This window comes from Cnephaeus nilssonii (genome assembly GCF_951640355.1).
Source record: "Cnephaeus nilssonii genome assembly, chromosome: 9".
NCBI lineage: Eukaryota > Metazoa > Chordata > Mammalia > Chiroptera > Vespertilionidae > Cnephaeus > Cnephaeus nilssonii.
Window position 1 is genome coordinate 90,205,997 of NC_137080.1, and position 21,731 is coordinate 90,227,727.

A 21,731-nucleotide genomic window follows, 5' to 3' on the forward strand; every position below is an offset into this window, starting at 1 on the left:
CCAAGCTCATATGGATGGTAACATAGAGCAGGAATTCAAACTCAGGTATGTCTGACTCCCCCGCCAATACTCATGGCCTCTAGACGACAGGGTTATTTTGCAGTGTGGGCAACCTAAGTTCTCTGCACTATCAATAATGTTAATAACAGCAAACATTTGGCGAGCTCTTTCCATGTGCCAGGCACTATGCTACAGTTTCATTTAACCTTCACAACTTCCATGAGTTAGGTGTTGTTATCCCCATTTCACAGATGAGAAAACTGAGGTTTAGAATTTTTTAAAATACATTTTTATTGATTTCAGAGGGGAAAGGAGAGTGGGAGAGAGATAGAAACATCAATGATGAGAGAGAATCATTGACTGGCTGCCTCCTGCACGCCCGCACTGGGGATTGAGCCCACAACCCGGGCATATGCTCTGACCAGGAACCGAACAGTGACCTCCTGGTTCATAGGTTGACACTCAACCACTGAGCCACGCCGGCCGGGCAAGGTTTAGAAATTTTAAATCATTTGGCTTAAGCAGAGACATAGGTGGCCGAGACATAATCTAACATATATTTCAGAAAGTCACGTTATCCGGTGTGGAAAATGGATTAGAGAGGGAAAGAGCAATGAGCAGGGGTTATTTAGAGAGCTACTGAAAGATTTTGGGAAGAGGGAAGGCCTGAATACCTGTGCATTCTGTCCAAGACCTGGATTTCAAGATGTGTGGTCTGTGTGTTCTGAGGGAGCTGCTTGTGAGCCAGGTCGCCTGCAAGAGGGTGAGGTTCAGGAAGTACTTCTCTCTCTCCTCCCTAATATTTCAGGGAGATCCTTCCATTCCCTCTTGTCTCTCACCTCCTTTAGCTTCTGGAACATTCACTGTCCCAGGCTTACCCTGAGTTTGTGAAAGGAAGAGAATGAATTGAAGAGGTGACAAACCCATTTGCTTTAGAATGTCCTGAAAACCTGACCAGTCCCATCCATCACCTAGTTAGGGGTGGTGTCAATATTCACTGCAGAAACACGTGACTGTCTCCCCGGGGCTGGCGTGTCACCTGAGGCTCCCTGCGGTCTGGGGCTCCTGGTGCCGGCATACACAGGACTCACGGGGTTCTTGTGTGGTGAGGAGGGGATCTTGGGGGCCTGTCCTCCATGCTGAGGGCCCAAACTGCCTCAGGGATGCCTTGAAGGCCCCTGGTGAGAGCTGAGTAGAGGCCCAGGAGAGTTCATCTCCAGAGAGCTGGTCCCTACATCCTAAGGGGAGGTAGGAGGGGCGGCAGACTGAGAAGGCTCGGGCACCCCAGGCCCTGGAGGTGTGAGATGCCGCCTTTACATCTTGGTGTGGCCTGGAGTTTGTGAATGTGAGGACACACTGATGAACCACTCCCACAGAATCTAATAAAACCTTGTGGGAAGCTTTTGACCTTTTGACCTCTACTAGAAAGGAGGTTCACAATACCTTTTTTGTTTTGTTAGATGCCATACCCTAAACATCTAGAATAGTGCCTAGTAAAGAATGGGCATCCAAAAACCATTGCTGAGCCGAAGCCGGTTTGGCTCCGTGGATAGAGCGTTGGCCTGCGGACTCAGGGTCCCGGGTTCGGTTCCGGTCAGGGGCATGTGCCTTGGTTGCGGGCGCATTCCCGGTGGGGGGGGGGGGTGCAAGAGGCAGCTGATGGATGTTTCTGACTCTCTATTCCTCTCTCTTCCTCTCTGTAAAGAATCAATAAAATATATTTAAAAAAAAAACACAAAAAACCATTGCTGAATTGAATTTATTTGAAACATCCAGAATTCAGAATTTGGCTGCTATATGACAAAAAATTCACACCAGATAAAAGTATTCGCAGAACTGAAAGGAAGTGCTCAGCAGGGATAGTGGGTCTGGAAATTGGATCTGAATTGGGAATCTGGGTTATACTGCTTGGAGATTAATGAACTCTGATAACCCATCGTGGGTACTGTTTGGGGAATTCTAGCATCTGAGTATTTATTGAGCACCTACTACAGGCCCAGCCCTTAGGATCCATGTGCGCTTCTAAACTGCAGAATTGCCCAGCTGGTGATGCTCAATGGTTGGGCGCTGACCTATGAACCAGATCACAGTTTGATTCCCAGTCAGGGCACATGCCTGGGATGTGGGCTTGATCCCCAGTAGGGGGAGGGAGGGGAGCGTGCAGGAGGCCCAAAGATTCTCTCTCATCCTTGATGTTTCTATTTCTCTCTCCCTCTCCCTTCCTCTCTGAAATCAATAAAACTATATTTTAAAAAACAAACTGAAGAATCAATTAAATAAATAAAAATAAATACACTGCAGAATCAGTAGCACAAAGCAGCTCATTATTTTCCATCAGCACCAGATCCCATCTTCTCCCCAGGAGCCCCGACGTCTATTGCTTCAGTCCCCATTTATGGAAAAATCAGGAAGGGTTGACCACATGGGAAGTTTTCTTTCTTTGCAAGAAGCTAATTGGTGTTCAGAAGAGCAAGCCCTTGGGCTACTGTAACCAATAGCAGCAAGCTGCTCAAGACAGGGTAACAAGCCTGCATTTCTGGGCAAGGCACAGTCATTCCAGGATTCTCCTCATCTTCTTAGGTTGGGACCACAATGCCAGTGCCTTCTCTTAAACCGAGAGTTCCAGCGAGTTCCTAGGTTATCCTTAGATCGGCAGTGGGAAGGTGCTCTCCCGTCAGGCTGTCAAAAGCAAACAGGCAGTTGGAGAGAGCTGCCATCCCAGGCACTTGCAGCTATGGTGACTGCCTGAATCATTGTTCAGAGGAGGAAAAAGTAGTGAAAGAGAAGGGCTGGAGATAATGAGCGGATTTGAGTCTTTCTATTAAAAAAAAAAAAACCAAAAAACCCCCAGCAGCTTCCAATCAGAAGAACAGAGGATGGGTATCCAGCTACCCAACCCACAAAGGGCAGAGTCCCTGCCCTGGCAGACTGACTGCTGGGATGAAGCTCGCCTAGAGGCAGAGCGGGCCCTTTCTAGGTTAACGTAATCAGATGGATATGGGACACCTGCCACTCACTGCAAAGCGCTTCACAGAGCGTGCTGGCGCATTCATCTGCTTAATAAAGCCAGAATCTGAAGCAAACCCTCTTTACCCAGTTTCTCAGAGCCCTGTGGTAGAGAACATGCCTCTAATTAGAGCCCTCTGCACAGTGGTGGGGCTTAGCTATACTGGGGTTTGGTGCTGCAAGGCAGAAGTTACCATGTATTTTTCTAGGCAAGCAAAATGTAGATGATGTTTAATATCAGAAATCTCTCCAGGGAAAGAACATACTGTAGCTCAGAGAAATAATGCAAAAGTTGGAGTTAATTTTTGGTTTGAGTCTTTTAAAAATAGAACACTCAGGTTTGGCTTTGAGCAGTGCAGTAACTGGAAAAATTATTTGGGCCTTCACAATAGCACATCAGAGTATTTCAGACGTAAAGAAACTGAGACTCAGAGAGGTTGAGTAACTTGCCCAATGCCACACAGTTACAAATGGCAGGGCTGGAATTCAAGATCGCGCCCGAAACCCGGGCATGTGCCCTGCTGACTGGGAATCGAACCGGCAAGCCTTTGGCGCACGGGACAATGCCCAACCAACTGAGCCACACTGGCCAGGGCAAGAGCTCACTCTTCACCCGTGTGGCTCACTGGAGAGGAATGTGGTGTTCTGAAGGGAGAGGATGCCAGTCACTGTGTCCAGGCGCCCGGGGAGAGAATGGTCAGTCCTGCAGAAGGCTTTCAGGCTGGGTCCAGGTGTTTCTTCTCGGAGATCTTTCCTCTGGTGACGTGTGTATAAGGGTGCTGACTGCAGCCCTGTCCAGTGAGGAGTGGACGCACTGGTCCTCGGTATGGGTGTCCTGTGGCTCGTGTCAGTCACCACGGGACCTTGGAGGGTGGCCGCCATCACCACTGGGGGCAAGGAGACAAGTGTGAGGACCTCAAAGTGGGACATGTAAATACGTAAAGAATAAACAACGCTACGCAAGAGCCAGTCAGCCTTATCAATAAAGAGCTCATGTGCTCATAGCTGTGTTTTCTAGCACCCAACATAATTTCAGGGCAATGAAACATATTTTTGAAGTTAATTTTCTCAAGCTCATCTCTTGTCACAAAGTAAATGGCTGCTCATACAAAGTGGCGGCTGCACTGTCTTTTTCTTGGATGGTGGGGAGCAGATCAATTTTACCCGGGCAATGGGTTTTGTGGAATTGTGGAAGCCTACCTGATTTCATTCTTATTTCAGTGCAGATTGTTGGGCCTTCAGGTGGAAGTAGTTACATTACAGACTATCATGGAACCAGACTTACAAGACTATTCCTAACAAACGTTTAGAAAAAGTTTTATCTGTAAATCTTTTTTCGAAGAAACAGATAGAAGGCGCATTGGTTTTAAGAGAGAGCTCCCAGCATGTGGGTTTCCAGATTTTCCTTCTTTACTTTATGGGTTCTATATATACTTTTTGTCGTTACTTTTGTTGTTTTACTTAAAAGGATATATTCCGAGATTTATTTAATAGAACTTTCTTGGGAGCTATATGAAAAAAAGAGTCAAGGGTTTGAAGCAACCTAGGTCACAAACAGACTGGAAAGACAATTATGGTACAAACACACGATGGGATGATTGGCAGCTGTAACAAAGACAGAGGAAGTTCCTCAGGTACTGACATGGAGTCAGCGCCAAAAGCAAGGTAAGAATAATGTGCAGTTTATGACCAGTTGTGCAGAAGAAAGGAAGAGAGCACACATGCGCATCTGCCTGTGGAGAGGCGATCTCTGGAAGGACACACGGGCAAGTGGGCACTCCGCCTCCGTGCAGGGAGGTGGTCACGGGGCAGACGGACAGGCTTTTCACTCTGGGTTCTCTGTACTTCCCATTTCAAACCATGTGACCATACCACCCATTCAAGTGTGTATCTGGGGAGCATTTGAGATCTTGCTCCCTGGCATTTGTCAGTTTTGCTTAAATAAACTCTTACAAAAAATGTTTTAAAAAGTATATCTCTACTCTTAAAAGTGATTATGATATGTGAACTTAAAAAATGAACTAAGTAGCCCTGGTTGATGTGGCTCAGTTGGTTGGAACATTGTCCCATACACTGAAAGGTGGCAGGTTCGATTCCTGGTCAGGGCACATACCCAGGTTTCGGGTTCAATCCCCAACAGGAGGCAACTGATTAATGTTTCTCTCACATTGATGTTTCTCTTTCTCTCTCTCTCTCCCTGCCTCTTCTCTCTAAAATCAATTTAAAAAAGAATAAGTCAACATTTATACTAGTATATGCCCATGTAATCACATAAACAAAATACAGTAGGTCCTCAGGTTACATCAGAGATCCGTTCCTACAGCGCGACGTAACGCGATTTTCGCCGTAAGTAGGAACCCACCTATATAAGCACCTACGTCACTCACATGAAGCACATACACAGCAGTAATGAAGTGAAACAGTAAAAAAATTTAAGAGAGAGAGAACAATTCCTGACCTTTGCTTGTAAAGCACATATATACATACGTCGAAATGTCGGAACTTTTTTTTTTTTTTAATAAATAAATGGGAGATGGCGAGGTTAACCATGAAACATCGTACTTAAGAGTGTGACGTAACCCGAGGACTGTCTGTACATATATAGGATAAATAGGAGATTATCACATCAAGATGGTAATAATCTTTTTTCCCTGTTTCTCCAGAATTTTTACCATGTGGTTATGATGGATGTTTTTGTAGTATTGTTTTCTATGTTTATTTACTTCTTCCTTGACTAAACCAGTAATCAATCAGTACACTTGGTGAGACAGGCGGAATTGAAGACAAGGGACTCCAGTATCCCAATTCACAGTATACTCAACAAAGGAGAAAACCTACCAGCCTAAAAGTTGTCCAGTCAATAGCTTCCAATCCTTTATGAAAACTACAAAGAACGATTCTCCAGGTAGGCATAACAAGGTAAAGGAGAAATCCCTTTCCACCCAGAAGCAAATCACTGCCTGACACAATGCAGTTCACAATACTAATAGCTCCTTGCTTCTAACGACTACCCCTCAACTTCCTGTATTGTCCCTCATTCTCATCACTGGTAACCAAGGGTACCACAGATTTTCCCAAGCTTCTCCCTCCCAAATTTCAAACTGTTTTCTTTCTGCTTAGGAGGTAGCAAGAGAGATGACTTCTACTTTTTTTTAAACACACACACATAAAAGCATTACTCGTGTTTTCTGACACTGAGTAAAACAGACTTGGAAACTACTTCCAAACCCCAGCTGAAGAAGGGAAGCCACCTCATCCCAAAGCCAGGGAAGCAGTGCCCCAGCTCTGGAATGAAAAGGAAGCGCAACATCAGGGTCTTCACAGAGCCCATCTGCGATGGCCATGACCTGGGGCCTGGCTTCCGGGGCTGACGTTCACCGAGTCTATCTTCTGATACAATCGCTTCCTTGGTTGCAATTTATGAGCTGCCAGTGTTTACCTGTGAGACTGTCTGGGAGCTGGAAGGGAAGGAAGACAAATACACCAAAGCCCAGCCGAGCAACTGTTAAGTTTTACATTTTATTTCCAGGAAACGACATCTTGTTTTCACAAGGAGTGTGCCATCCTCTCAAATAGAGGCCGCCTTCGTGTCAGGGGCAGCCACAGGGGTACATTCAAGCTGTCCGGAACAAAGGTCAGCAGAGGCACCAAAACAGTAACAAAACAACAACAAATTTAAAAGAGCAAACGGAACTACATAACCATTCGACACGCAGTGAGGCAGAGCTGTCTAGTACCCGGAAGCCGGAGGGTGGTGGGTACAGGGTGCTTCAGATGACGGTCAGCGGGCTGGCCAGTATGGGAGGCTCGTGACGGACAACTTCCTACTTAGACTCTGTCTCACGTGGTTCTCCCACGCTCTGTCCCGGCGCAGCCCAGAGTCCACAGAGGAGCCTCGAGACCCCCCGTGCTCCATGGCCTGGCAGTCTTTCAAAGGCCCCTGCAGCACAGTCTTCACAACAATCTCTCTGCTTTGGAGAGAAAGAGAAGAGAAATAGAAGATGAACTGCCAGATGTGCCTTCTCTGGCCTCCTTACTGCCACCCTCCATCTCCTCCCCACAGACCAGCCCCTGCAAAGAGAAAACAGGTCAGATCATGTCACTCTGCTCAAAGCCCGCTCCTCACTTCCCCCAGAGTAAGAGCAAAGTCAAGGGCCTTCCGATGGCCTATCAGGCCCACACGACTGCCTCCTGCCCACCTCCTGACCTCACCTCCTCTCCCGGTCACTCACTCTACTGTAGCCGCCTGGCCTCCTTACTATTCGTCCAACACTCCAAGCAACCCCAAGCACACTTCCTTCTAGTCCCTCCCTGTGGGACACTCTCCCCCAGTGCAGCGGCCACTTCCTGCAGAGCTTTACTGAAATGCTACCTCCTTGGTGACGCCTTCCTTGACTACTCCAGCAAAAACTGCCGACGCTTTCCCCATCACTCCCGAGCCTTGCTGTTTTTCTCCATAGTACTAACTATTAGATTTTCACTTCTCTTTCTATTCCTTGCACCTGGAACAGTGCCTGGCACAAAGCTGGCCCTCAATAAGTATTTGTTGAAGGAAGGAGGGACTTGCATCCACAGTGACTGGAGGGAGAGGCGGGAGTTCTTCCGATACCCAGGAGGATGGGGTGGGAGGGGCTATTTGCTGGCCTCCAGTCTTTTCCGATAACTTCTGCCTCCTCATGGAGAAGCAGGAATCCTGGCCTATCCTGAGGGCACAAGACAGCCACCAAGGAAACCCCCTTCCTTGAGACTGAGGTCCGGAACACTTGGGTAGGATTGCAAGGATTGTAAAAGTTACTGTTCTCCCACTTCAGGGCAGCCTTCGAGGTGGTAGGCCTTGGGACGGGCAGCCCTGGAGAGCTGGGAGAACCGTGCATGTCCCTTCCTCTCGGCTAAGGGCCTCACCTGACAGCTCACAGAAAAGTGAAGAAGCCACAGCACAGAAATGCTCTTGACTCTCTTAAGCACATTTCCTTGCCTGCCCTCCCACATTGTCCCCTTCTCTCTAGGAAACAGGATGTACCCTCCTGCTTTAAAGACTAATTCCTCCCTCCCGCCTTCCTAGGAACTGTCCCTGTCCGCTATCCCGGCTCCCCAGCACCCCTCTCCAGGCTCCTTCCAATCAGCAAGTGACATGCTAAAATCTCTCACGTCTTCAAAAATTCCTTTACCCTGGCGTCCTTCCCAACCATGGCCTTCTCTAGGTAGCTCCCACACTTGTAGCCCATTTTTTGAAGAACTTGTTAAACTTACTCTTGTCTACTTTAGCCCATACTCATTCTACAATTCAATGCAAACTGGCTGCTGACCCGGCCAGTGCCCACGATGCCTGCTCTGTCCAAAGGGCACTTTTCCGTCCTTACCTTCTCAGCCGCAGCCACACCGCCCACCCCTCAGCTCCCGGCCACTCATAACGTGCATTCACTGGAGACCTGCCAAACACTCCCCCAGGCCTCAGACCACACACAGACAGACACACCCCTGACCTGTTTACAAATCGAGGGGCAAGAACACACTAACAAATACGATTTCAGTATTGTAAGTATTTGAAATAAACAAATAGGGAGATGTCTAGAATGTAATAAGGGCTAAGGGTGGCGTCAGGAAGGCTCAAAGCACACCACTCCGATGTCTTCTGTTGCCTGTCCCACACGCCCCCCTTTCCCACCTCTTCCACCACCTGCACCTTCCATGCTGGCATTGCTCTGGGCTCTGACCACCCAGACAGGATCCCCAAATCTAGACTCTTCTGGGCTCCAGGTCCACATATTCAAATGCCCTCAGGCACTCTCAACTCACTTTGGTCTAAACAACTAGTCTACAACTAAACTCACCTCCCTGACAACCTGCACCTTATTTCAGCAAATGCACCATCATCGCCCCACCGCCCGACAGAAACCGGAGTGATCCGCAACTCTGAGCTCCTTCGTTCCTCACAGCAAACCAGCTCCACAAACCTGCAGATTCTACCCTCTGTACCATGCGCAAGCCCAGCCACTCGCGGCATCCCCACTGCTACTTCTCTGGCCCAGCCAGCATCCTTGGCCAGAGCCGCTGCCTCTGTTCTTGTCCCCCTCACCATGTATCATCTTCACGGCAGCCCCATTGACCTATCCAGAAAAGTGTAACATGGACAGTCACAGCTCCACCCAAAATCTATAGTTTTCCCATGCCCCCCCCGTCTAAATCTTGCGGACCCTTCACGGTCCACCAGCCTCACTGCTCAACCCGCTCTCCAGCACTCCGCAGCCCCGCCCCTCAGCACTGTGTCAGCCCTCAGCACTCCCTGCTTTCTTGTTTTTAGCCCCTTTACCGGTGATCCGCACCATCCCCCTTCCACGTCCCTTCACTTCTCTGCCGTCCCGGGCCTCGGCCTAGCACCATTCATCTCTCTTGTGGCGTTACTACAGCCGGCCAGGCCCTGCGTCGGGACCCAAAGCTCCGCTCCACGAGGGCAGGCTGCAGTGCCCGCCCACTTCCATTCCAGCGCCGGACAGTAGGTACTGAGAAAGAGGAAAGGTCCAGGGGAAGGAAGCGAAGAGCAGTTTCTTTGGGGTTGGTTCTGGTTCAGGTTTCATGGGCCAAAAGTAAAAAAACAAAAAAAGGTCCAAACTCTCCAGGGTAGAAAAGCAGGAGGCTGTTCAAGCAGGAGCCCTGGCCAGAAACAGGAGCCACAGCAACAGGCGCCTGGACAGGAGAGAGTGCAGCTGATGCAGAGATGCCTCAGTGGTGATGGACCTAATCCTACGGGGTTCCATGGGGGAAGGACAGGAGGAAACGGTTTCCATGACGGGTCATGGACATCTAGAACACCCACTTATCTGAGCTTGCTCTAAAAATACTCGGCGCTGCTCGCCGTAAGTGCCGGGACCAAGGAACCCCCCAGGAGGAGCAGCTTTGGGTAGTGACACTGCGCTCCAGTCACACAATGGTCTCCCACAATAAGAGGCTCCTGCAAGTCTGTCTGAAAAGCCCATTTAAAGGTGCACGTTAGCGGGAAGAGAGGATCCATTTTTTAGGGAGCCAAAAGAACTGTTTTATCGTTACAGAAAACAAAACCAAAAAAGCAGGAGGAACTTCTGCTGCGGAAAACAGCAACACGTGAGGGAAGTCCCTCCTGCTGGACCCCCACCGACCGGAGCTGCTCACTTACTTCTCCTGAAGCTCTCGCGTGCGCTCAGGTTCCTCCCCTGGGCCCTTCTCTCCGGCTGGTGGGCAAGCCTTGGCCAGCAAGCACTGGTCTCGCCCTCAGTACAACGTGGTGGTGGTGGTGATGGTGGTGGTGCTGGTGGGCGGTGCTCACCAGAGTTCCTGACTCTGCAGGCAGGTAAGCAAAGGTCAGCCTGGTCTCTTCTCCAGCCTGGTCTCTCCCTCAAACCCAGCCATGTACGCATTTGGGGTGCACCGAAAGACCATCATTGTAGGAAGGCACAACCCCTAAGCTGTGAAAGCTTGTGCGGGGCCTGCGGTGAGGTGGCAGCTTCCGGTGAAGGAGAGAAGACACTCCACCGCAGAGCACTAGTCAGACAGGCTTTACCTCCAGATGGAAGGAGACCATCCAGAAACCTCAAGGACTACACAGTCAACAAGCAATGCGAGGCTCGGAGACTCTGATGGCTACTCCATTATTCCAATTCATGTCTTAGAAGCTGACTTCTAAGATCATAGTACCTGCGCCACTGGGTGAACAGTTCCCATGCTGCCCCTGTCCCTTCCACCTGTGCAATCTTTTAAAAAATATTTTTATTGATTTCAGAGAGGAAGGAAGAGAGAGAGAGACAGAAACATCAATGATGAGAGAGAATCATTATCAGCTGCCTCCTGCACACCCCACACTGAGGATCAAGCCTGCAACCCGGGTGTGTGCTCCGACTGGGAATTGAACTGTGACCTCCTGGTTCACAGGTCTATGCTCAACCACTGAGCCAAGCCGGCAGGGCCCCAACTGTGCAATCTGAGATGCCAATAAGGGCGACGAGGCAGACACCACTTAAGGGACAAGGAAAGGAAGAACAATAGGAGACAAAAGAGGAGGAGAAGGGAAGGAAAAAAGGAGGGCAGCAAAAGAAACCATCAACAAGATGAAAAAGGAACCCATTGTACTCACCAATAATACATTTGATAAGAGGTTAATCTCCAAAATATATAAAGGACATATACAACTCAACAGCAGAAAGACAAACAATCTAATTAAAAAATGGGCAAATGGACTGAATAGACACTTTTCCAAAAGAGGATGTACAAATGGCCAAGAGACATGAAAAAAATGCTCAAAGTCACTGATCATCAGAGAAATGCAAATTAAAACAATGAGGTATCACCTCACACCTGTTAGAATGGCTACCATCAATATATCAACAAACAACAAGTGCTGGCGAGGATGTGGAGAAAAGGGAATGCAGACTGCTGCAGCCACTGTGGAAAACACTATGGCATTTCCTTAAAAAATTAAAAATGGAACTGCGTTTTGACCTAGTGATCCACTTTGGAAATATATCCTAAGAATCCCAAAACACTAATCAGAAAGAATATATGCTTCATAGCAGCATTGTTTACAATGGCCACGATCTAGAAACAGTCCAAGTGCCCAGCAGATGAGTACATCAAAAAGCTATAGTACTGCCCTAACCGGTTTGGCTCAGTGGATAGAGTGTCGGCCTGCGGATTGAAGGGCCCCAGGTTCGATTCCAGTCAAGGGCATGTACCTTGGTTGCGGGCACATCCCCAGTAGGGGGTGTGCAGGAAGCAGCTGATTGATGTTTCTCTCTCATCAATGTTTCTAACTCTCTCTCCCTCTCCCTTCCTCTCTGTAAAAAATCAATAAAATATATTTTTAACAACAACAACAAAACCCCCCCAAAAAGCTATAGTACTTTTATGCAATGGAATACTACACAGCCGTAAAAAAAGAAGGATCTGTTATCCTTTGAGACAGCATGGAGGGACCTGGAGAGTATTATGCTAAGTGAAATAAGCCAGTCAGAGAAAGACAAATACCATATGATCTCACTTATATGTGGAACCTTATGAACAAAATAAACTGACAAACAAAATAGACCACAAGCATGGATACATGGAACATCTGACAACTGTCTGAGGGGAGTGGGGAGCTGGATGAAAGAAGATGAAAGGATTAGCCAAAAACATATATGCATAACCCATAGACCCAGACAACAGTGTGGTTCTGGCCAGAGGGAAGGGGGTGCGGGGGCTGGGTAGAGGGGGGGTAAATGGGGACATTTGTAATAGTGTCAACAATAAAAAAAGAAGAAAAAAGCCCTGGCTAGGTGGCTCAGTTTGATGGAGCATCGTCCCGAATACCAAAAGGTTTCGGGTTTGATTCTGGTCAGGGCACATACCTAGCTGTGGGTTCAATCTCCGTCAGGGCACATACAGAAGCAACCGATCAATGTTCCTCTCTCTCTCTCTTTCTCTGTCTCTCTCCCCTTTCTCCCTCTCCACCCCCCCCCTCACTGTTCCTCTCTCTCTAAAAGTCAATAAAAATGTATCCTCAGGAGAGAAATAAAAAAAATCTCAATTTAGAAAAAAATATATAAAAGGAGGGGCAAAAAATGGAGGGTGGTTCTGGACTATAAAGAAAAAAAAACTTCTAAAAATAAGCCTGCCAATTTTCTATCCCATGACAATTTTGCAAAAGATAAATTTTTTTTAAGTCAAACTTTTTAGAGTCCAGTGTTACACACTATTTGGATGCATGCAGGTGGACACCCCACCCCATGCTACCCTTGCTGAGAGCTATGTCCCTTAGATAAACACCATCCTATGCCAGATAGGCATCCTGACTTCATGCATAGACCCTCCTGACTTCCTAGGAGCAGGACTGGGTGGATTAAAAGTACTTGCCAACAAGTATTCTCTCTGGATGAAGTCAACTCTGCCATTCCTCACACACGCCTTTACTGGGCTCTCTTTCAGCAAGGGACGATGGCACTATCAGGGACGGCCTGCCAGGTGGCAGGCAGGCACTCTCTTCAGAGACTACCAGTTTCCTGCGTCCCATGCCTGGACCACCCTCCAGCTAGCTACGGGAAGCGGCTCAGGTCTGACCTGGCCAGATCTTCCTGGAGACCCTCAACCTCTGGATTCCGGAAAGCTGTGGCTCATGAACCTCTCTCCCCACCTCAGCTCACCTGAAGGCCATGGCACTCTCACTAGCCTCGGCTCAATATGATAGTATCAAGGGAGCTGGGGAATGTGGTTTGAAAAAGCCCCTGGACTGGAAATCACTGTCCTAAAGGACCAACAGGATTTTATTTCTAGAAAATTTGCTTTCTTCTTTTCTGAGTCCAACCCAGAGAAACTGCTGGGGAAAGCTAAAAGCGGGAAGTTAACACTCTCGTCAACCAACAAACACTGAAGAACAGAGTAACAGGGGAGGGAGCCTCCGCAGGGGGTAAACGTCTTCCCTGCAGGCAAACCTCCCGTCAGCTTCCGGGCCAGTTACAATTACTCATGCGCTAGCACCAGCTCCAGAGCACCCTTGCTTCAATATTCTCTCTCTCTCTATTCTCTCTCCTCTATCATCTGGCCACCCGGAGTTTACGAGGGACCAATGGCTCGTCAGTCAGGAGGCACTGCGCCTCCCATGGGACATGGAACGTGAAGACAACGACCAGCCAGGGAGGCCTAGGTGGGGCTGCTCTCGGTGGGATGAGCCCCACGTGGCCAGAGAGGCAGGTCTCCCTCTCGGAACTCGTGCTAAGAGCAACCCCTGCAGGAGGAAAAGAGCCCTTTGACAATGACAGGCAGGCTTGCCGACCCGAGCTCCCAGAGCCCAAGTTTGGTCCTTTTTAAAATTCCCATGCACTGGGGATTAAACCAGCTTTCTGCTGGCAAGGAAGGTTGGTATCTGAAATGAGACTTTCGCTAAATCCCACACCGCAGACCGGTGGAGCTGCGGACGCTCAGGCACGTTTCCCTAGCCAGGCCAGAGCCTTCGCTGTCTCTAGAGGAAACCTCACAGCTGCACGCACTGTGATAACTGCAGAAACCCAGGCGGCTGCCAGAACGGCTCGGCCGTGCCACCAGGGGAGGCCGCTCGGCTTCTGGTGCAGCTCTGCGGTTACCAGAAGGTAGAGATACCCTCTTTAGCCTTTGGAGAGAAAAGGGAGTTGGCTATTCTTTCCCTTTCCAATGCTGCATGAAGCCGTCTACTGAGCTTGAACTTTCGAGAAGAAACCTAGTCAATGGGCTGGACGAAGAAAGTACTTGGGTGTCTCCCCCCTGCTGACAGTCCCAGCACACTTCAGCTCAAAGGCTGAGCCTGGTCAGCTCTGGGTGCCCAGGTCCCTGCTCCCACCCAAAGGAAAGAGGAAAGCAAACAGAAGGCACTCGCAATGGCCCAGTAGACCCGCTGCTCGGCACCACGAAGACATTCCACCTGGTGTGGACATGAGGGGGCACTGCTAGGAACAAGACACTGCTTCTCAAACCTCTGTGCTTTGCTTGGAAAGCTGCCCCTTAGGGAACCTTGAACTCATTCAAAAGGCACTTGCGTGAAGCTTCTCCCGCACTCCACCTGCCCAGGCCGACGTGAGTGCCTCTTCTCGGCAGTTTCCTAGCGCCGTTGTAGAATTTGTCATACTACCTGCGTCCCTCTCTACCTCCCCCACAGACGGTGCCTCAGTGACCATTGTATCCTGGCCTGTAGTACAGTGTTCCTGCACATGCTTATGGAAGGAGGCAGGTGGAGAGGAGGAACGATGGGATTCTGCCAGAATCAATGGCTCCTGGGAGGTAAAAAACAATTTCTGGGGGCTTAAAACGGGGCACAGGTCAGAATATCTTCCTTGAGTGTAACAGGCTCAAGAACACTCCTGTTCAGCACGGCACCCCCCGGCTCTGACAGGCTCGCTGCCTCTGCTGTAGCTGACCACCTGAGGGCGTCTCATGCCACAGCTGCTCGCAAATCAGCATCAGATTCCTGGTCCTACTCAAAGTGGCTGCTATCTGCTGGAGGGCTAGGAGAAAGGAAGCAGTGGATGGAAGATCCTATTGCTTCAGCTTCTCTGAACTTAGGGAAAGGTACATCCAAAGGCACACGCCAATATGGATTCCCATGGCCAGGTGGTGGGAAGTACCTGGAATGGCAGCAAACTCCTGGCTCTTCTCTGATAGGCCTTTATGTGCAGCCAATTGGTATCACAGCACGTAGGCTCTGCAGCTTTCTCATGAGGCAGTGCTACACTAGGTTATTAAAGGGACTTAGTGATGATCAAGTCCACCCTGCTTCTATGCACTCATCACTGCACAACAACCAACCTTCTTATCCATTGAGTTCCTGGTGCTTTGCCCCAGGACATATCCTTTTGCCAAAGGCCATTCAAGTCGTAAGCAGAGCAGCTCTGCAACCCGCAGCAGAGCAGGCAGCAGGGGTGATGAGGTCACTCGTTAAATAAGCAGGAGTTCACGATGGAAGCCTGGTTCGTTGGGGAAATTCACCCCTCCCTTCCCCAATCTCTACCAAATTCCCTCCAACTCGGAGACTTGCTGGTAAACATATTAGCACCCCCAATGATAACATGGCAGGCTTAAACTTATCTGCCTCTGGTTTAACATTATGCCCAATTTGTGTAATTAAGCTGTGACTATCACAGAGAGAACCTGTATATGTGTTTCCTTCAGGCATTCAAGTTGTGAATCTCTGACTTGTACACGTCCGATTTATAATTGACTGTATACCCAACCCAAGGGTTTTTACACCTGGACAGAACTAAACTGTCTTGAACAACAGCACCATCTAGTGATCAATACAGCAAACTGACTGACCATCTGTTTCTAATCACATCTTTTACCCCCATAACCAAGGCACATACACTAAGCGCCCCCTTTCCCGTTGCTCAAATAAGGGAGTGAATGCTACTTCAACTCTTTCTCACACATTATCTCTAACTCCTTTACTTGTCCCCTTCTTCCACATCTTCTTCATCTGACTCTCTTCCCCAACCAGTAAGTGCTTCATTGAGGGCACTCACCTTGTACATAACCACTCACCTTTACGTCTCTTAATTAAGTCAGTTCGTCGTTCTTTTACTTCCGAACTCAGATTATCTACCATTTTACTAATGCAATTGTCCAGAACCAGGGAGGGGGTTTTGGACTTGATGTCCTTCCGACAAATGGGACATTCTACCTTCCTCTTCATCCATTCATTGATACAATAGGAGCAGAAACTGTGGGCACAGTTCAAGGTGACAGCCTGCAATGGGAATGTGAACACACACATCAGGACTGTCAGGTTAACTTTCTCAGGGTGGGTGTGATCTCAAAGCTAAGCAAGACCAAGTGGGTTTTTAACCATAATCTTTTCTAGAAAGCTTACAAAAGGTACCAGAACCATTGTGGGGGCTGGAAAATGTTTAAAATGTTTTTATTGATTTTATAGAGAAAGGAAGGGAGAGAGAGAGAGAAAAACATCAACATTGATAGGCTGCCTCCTATTGGGAATTGAGCCCACAACCAGGGCATGTGCCTTGACTGGGAATTGAATCAGTGACCTCTTGGTGCATGGGTCGACCTCAACCACTGAGCAACCCTGGCTGGGCAGGGGATGGGAAATTTTAAGCTATAAGTTAGATGATTTATTTTCTTTCTCAAAAGTTAAATTCATAGACTCAGGCCCCAGGAGGCTGTCTGTCTGGTTCCACCAACTTAGGCCACTGCCAACATGGGTTAGCTACCTTGCAAACAAATATCATCGGACACCGGAAGGACTAGTAAGCGAGTGAATATTTGGTACAAGTACATCACTAATTCTCTTATGGAAAACAAATATGTGTCTTGCTAATGGGGAATTAGAACCTCAATTTTAATATAGAAAGGGGAGTGAATACACACAGAAAATTCAGTATATAGGATAGTAGGAGGAGTCCTCTCTATTCAAAAGAAACCAAAAAAGTAAAATACATGTAAAAGGCAACTAAAAAGGCTGAAGAAAAGGGGGGAAATGGAAAAACTGTAATGGCTCCCTGCCAGTGCCTGAGCCTGAGTGACTGAGCCTGTGAAAAGGGAGGAAGCAGAGGAGCTCTGTCGTTTGAGGGGTTCCGCTGAGCAGACCAGTGGTCCCATTTTCGTCGTGCTTTTCATTCCCAAGAATATAAACCATTATCTTCATTGCTCCTGTTTATGTATGTCTCCTAAGACACAACTTTTCTGAGGCTCAAAAGTCTTCATCCTGCTTTTAGGATGGCAGTGACAAATGACACAGAAATAATGTATGTTCCAAAGGCCAACTAGGAGACAATCTGTTTACTATAGGAGGTAAATTCTTATAAACAGCACTAAAAGCTGTCTGATTAAAAGGAAACCTCTTTCCAACACTGGCTTTAAGAGGTGACCAGTAGAAAATGTCAGGCAATACGCAGTACACAAAACACAGGCCACGTTGTCAGTCTGGTTTGTGTGTGCAGAAGCCCCAGGTTGCCTAACCCACCCCCAGTTCCAAGCCCCTTTTCCTGTCTTCCCCTGGTAGAGTCTGTAAACCCGAATCAAATGACTAGAAATTATGGGGAAATTTATGACCCGAAGTCAAAGTGGACCCAGAGCAAAAGAAACAGGTCTGCTCAGAAGAGTGTGTTTAGGGGGCTAGTAGACTCAACCTCATAAAGACCACCAGAAAAAAGGAAGCAGTGCCATATGTGACTTCCTCTGTAAAGGAAGCTGAAAAGCACTGTCATTTAAAAACTTGATTTTAAACTTGTGGTATAAGATGAACTGGTCACAAATGGTACAATATGCGAAAATAAGAGTCTGTGCAAAAATATGACAGGTAACTATTGGTAACGTAGGAGAGAGCTGTTCCATTTTCACAAGGCCTCGGAGTCCCTGAAACATGTTCCATGTGTGCTGAATTCCCAGGGCCCGCACATCAATGACATGACCGCCCTGTTTAAAGGCTGTGCCGCACGCCCACTCTCAGTACCACGCCCATTCATAGTGAGGAGTAACTTTACTGAGCAGCTTTATTCTGATTCTTCAAAAACGAATGCCACGTGGCTCTGTTTTCTCCCCAACAACTGAGAGAAAGGCTGTATTGCAGCTAAAAGTATTGATTATATCAAGTAAATACTCAAGAACAAAGGAAATAGGAAAAGGGACAGGAAAGTTAAAGAAGACTACAAAAACAAATGAGAAGTGGCCACCTCTAGACATCACTTTGAAGTCAGCTACAAGAAGTTCCCACAAGAAAAAGCTCTTCCGAATGTTTCCCTATGGCAGCAGCAGCCTGTGCAGCTGAGCTCCCAGGGTCGGGAGAGTGACAGGCGCGAGGGAGCCACTGTTCATAATTACCTCAATAAAGTATTCTGAACAGATAATACACTGGAGCTCGTTCTCTAGCACGTCATTCATGTGGCTAAGAACTTCCTCCTTCTGTGCTTGCACCTTCTCCTTCTCTTCCTGCAAAGACACAACCCAACCTACCCGTCACTCGGGAGGACCAACGAGAATGCAAAACAGGACAGGGAGCAGAGCTAATCATCCGGAGTGGGATCCAGAAGGATTCTAAATTAAAAATTCATCCTGGCAGAGCAACACAGAGAACAAAGCATTTCCCAGGGAGTACTATTTCTCAGAACTGGTTTCTAATAGGGGGCACTGTCTTCCTTTCTTTCCTCTCTCCGATTTTTCAGGATTTGTATTGTAGTTTCTGTCTCCTTCCCTAAATTAACCAAATGAGAAAAACGGAAGGCAGTATACTAACCCCACCAACACCCAAGGCCAGAATGAGACATTTAGAATCCCACAGTGAACTGCAGTTCAGAGGGGATATAATATAAAATTATCCCCCAAAATGAAAACTCACTGGACAAAACAGAAGACATAAAGAATAGTCCATAGAGGCAGAAGTTTGAATTAGAGTATAAGGTCCCTTGTGCTCTGTATAGCTGCCTCTTCTATAAAATAGGGATAATCTCTATGTTTCCTGGAGGCTGGAAGGGTGTCAGGCCCCAAGCTCTACACTGGCCACTTCCCACTCCTGCAAGGCCTGCAGTGCAATTTCCCTATGCTTTCCGCAAGAGGTCAAACCGCCGTGGACAATCTTTTTAGGGAGCATCCTAGGTGTGTGCCCTTGAAGCGTCATTTATTTAAGTTAGCACCTCATCCCCCAAAAAGAAAGTATCAGGAGCCCCTGAGGGAGAGAGGAAATGACATTCAGGGAATATAATTGATTCATTTGTCATCTTTTTGTTTTTAATATACATATATAATTTTTACTGATTTCAGAGAGAGGAAGGGAAAGGAAGATAGAAACATCCAGAGAGAAACAATATCAATTGACTGCCTCCTGCACACCCTCTACTGGGAATGGAGCCCCTAACCTGGGCATGTGCCCTGATGGGAAATCGAACCGTGACCTTCTGGTTCACAGGTTGACACTCAACCACTGAGTTACACTGGCCAGGCTCATTTTTCATCTTTTGTTTTCTCTTCTAATCAAAGCAAAGACTGTCAGACTGCTTACGACAGGGAAGAACGTCTGGGCCCATTTCTAACTAGAGTCAAGTTCCCTGAACACTTATGAATTGCTGGGTTTAAAAAGATGGTTGGTTTCTTGGAGGCTGGGAAAGAAGGTACTCTGTGATTTTAACAGAGGATAAGGCAATCAATCCAAGTGAAGAGAGTCTCCTCCTTTCTGTGCTCTGCTCCAGGGCTGTCTGTGAGGAGGCGCAGGCTGCGAGATGCAGACGGGCTCAGGCAGTAATTTGGGGTCAGAGGTTGCAAACTGATGGCCTGTGGACTGGATCCAGCCTACAGATTGGTTTAGTTTGGCCATTAAAAAACAAGACAAAAAACTGAACTTGTTGCCAATATTTTAAAATTAGGATATTTTATGTGAACATTTGGATTTCCCTCTTCTGTGGAAAACTCAGATCTGACAACCCGGGGCTCGCATTTCTGGATGGCAACGACTGGCTGCAGCAGAGCTGTTCTTTGGGGTGGAGGTAAAGGCTCTTTCCCGTGCACCTCGTCCTCACAGGACACTACTCACTTCTATTACCAGTCTGACCTCGGTGGGCACTTGAGTTAATAACCCCTAACTTAAGAGTTCTACTGATTTGATGTGGGAAATAATTACATAAATGCATGAGGATGAACTCCTTTTAACTTTGATTACAACACCCCTTAGCCTGTGTCAGTGGGACGCACTGAGGAAGCATCTACCCTAGACAATGGATTAGACTGCAGCAAGTGTGTCTTATCCGCGGCATTTCGCTTCTGAATGAGGGAAGGAAACAGATGTTGTCTTACAGGCAGAACCTTCTATAGGCCCGAGTAATTTTACAGATTATTTCCCCTGAGGCTGGGAAAAGCCACATACTCTCTTCTCTCACCATTCACCATAGCAACCCTTGCACTGTTGAAAATGCTGAGTTGCTCATACTAACCAAATTCTAAACCTTCATCTTCTTTCTAGTACCTTGGTCTGCTCCAATTCTTTGTTCTTGGCTTGAATGATGGCTTCAAAGTCCTTCTTGCTGCGGTTTAGCTCTTCCATTAGAGCCTGATGCTGCAGAAACACAGCAGATACACACTCAAGACGAGCTCCACTGCATCCCTCCTTTAGCCACACACACAGCTACCCCCCTTCCCTCTGTCAGTGGCGTTAGTTCAAGAGATCAATGGACTGGCAATTACAAATTAATGCCTTTGTTCCTTCAGGACACTTACCTGCTGCTTTTTTTGGGGGGAAAGGGAGTAAACAGGAGGGAGGCCATGAAACCTATTAATCCCTCTGGAAATAGCCCAGTCTCGGTGGCCATCCAGATCAACTGAGGAACTGCCTTCCAGGGAGTCTGATTCTGCAGATGTTGCTGGGGGCCCAGAATGTGCGTTTTTATAAAAGCTGTCCAAGTGATTCTAAAAACCAACGCTCAAGAACTAATAAGTAACTCTGAGGCTACCCAGCACTGGGAGTGGGCTTTTAAGAAATAATCAGGGAGAAATGGGATTCGGGGATTTCATTTTCATTGAAATTAAAAAGGCCTTTAACCTATTTATTCTACATATCACACACTACTCCTGCACAAGACAGTCCTGCCTAAACCCTGCCTGCATTTTCTGGATCCTGGCGTGTCCAAGGATTAACAGCTTGTTCATGGGGACTAACTGCCTAGATGAGTGCCAAGTGGTTCCACTTCTATGAAACCTAACTTCTGAACTCCCTGTGCTTAAGTGTAGCTTATACTTTAAATATTACCTCACATCCTTTTTGAAAAGGTGGAGTAAAGGTAAGTATTTCTAAAAAGATACTCAAGAAAGAAACTTTAAAATGTGTGATCGCCTGAGAAAAGCAGTTATATCAGAAGGCCTGGGTATTTGTTCATTTTGACCACTAATTAGATGTGCTATAACTCTCTCATCTATAAAATAGAAAAACAGGTACCTCTTCCATATCGGTGTTAATAATAAAATCTATACTAATAAAAAGGTAATATGCTAATTAGACCAGAAGACCTTCCAAACGTCCTTCCGGACAAAGCTGGTGGCTTGGCCAGCCTACAAACCGCCCCCAAATGGCCCTCAGCCCCTCGCCCAGGCTGACCACGCCCCCCAGCGGGGACCCCCACCCCAAAGGGTATGTGGCCAGCTGGAACCCCCACCCCATGAGGGCATGACTGGCCTGCAAACTGCCCCAGCTCCTTGCTCAGGCTGGCACTATCCCCAGTGGGGTTCCCCCACCCCGATGGGGGTGTAGCCGGCCTGCA

At 47.7% G+C, this 21,731-nt stretch overlaps 1 protein-coding gene across 2 annotated transcripts in view; it reads right to left on the reverse strand.

The window, feature by feature from the left end:
* Positions 1-6,183: 6,183 nt before the first annotated feature.
* Positions 6,184-21,731, reverse strand: part of RNF8 (ring finger protein 8) — a 36,830-nt gene continuing 21,282 nt past the window's right edge. The window contains exons 5-9 of one of the 2 annotated variants that reach the window (XM_079780869.1): positions 20,444-20,533; positions 18,313-18,420; positions 16,018-16,222; positions 10,157-10,320; positions 6,184-6,974 (exon numbers count right to left, since the gene is read on the reverse strand). In XM_079780869.1, the coding sequence (XP_079636995.1) occupies positions 10,181-10,320; positions 16,018-16,222; positions 18,313-18,420; positions 20,444-20,533 (543 nt within the window). In that variant the 3' untranslated portion in view covers positions 6,184-6,974; positions 10,157-10,180. Of the gene's footprint in view, positions 6,978-10,156; positions 10,321-16,017; positions 16,223-18,312; positions 18,421-20,443; positions 20,534-21,731 lie in introns of both variants that reach the window. The other variant, XM_079780868.1, reaches the window with a different exon arrangement.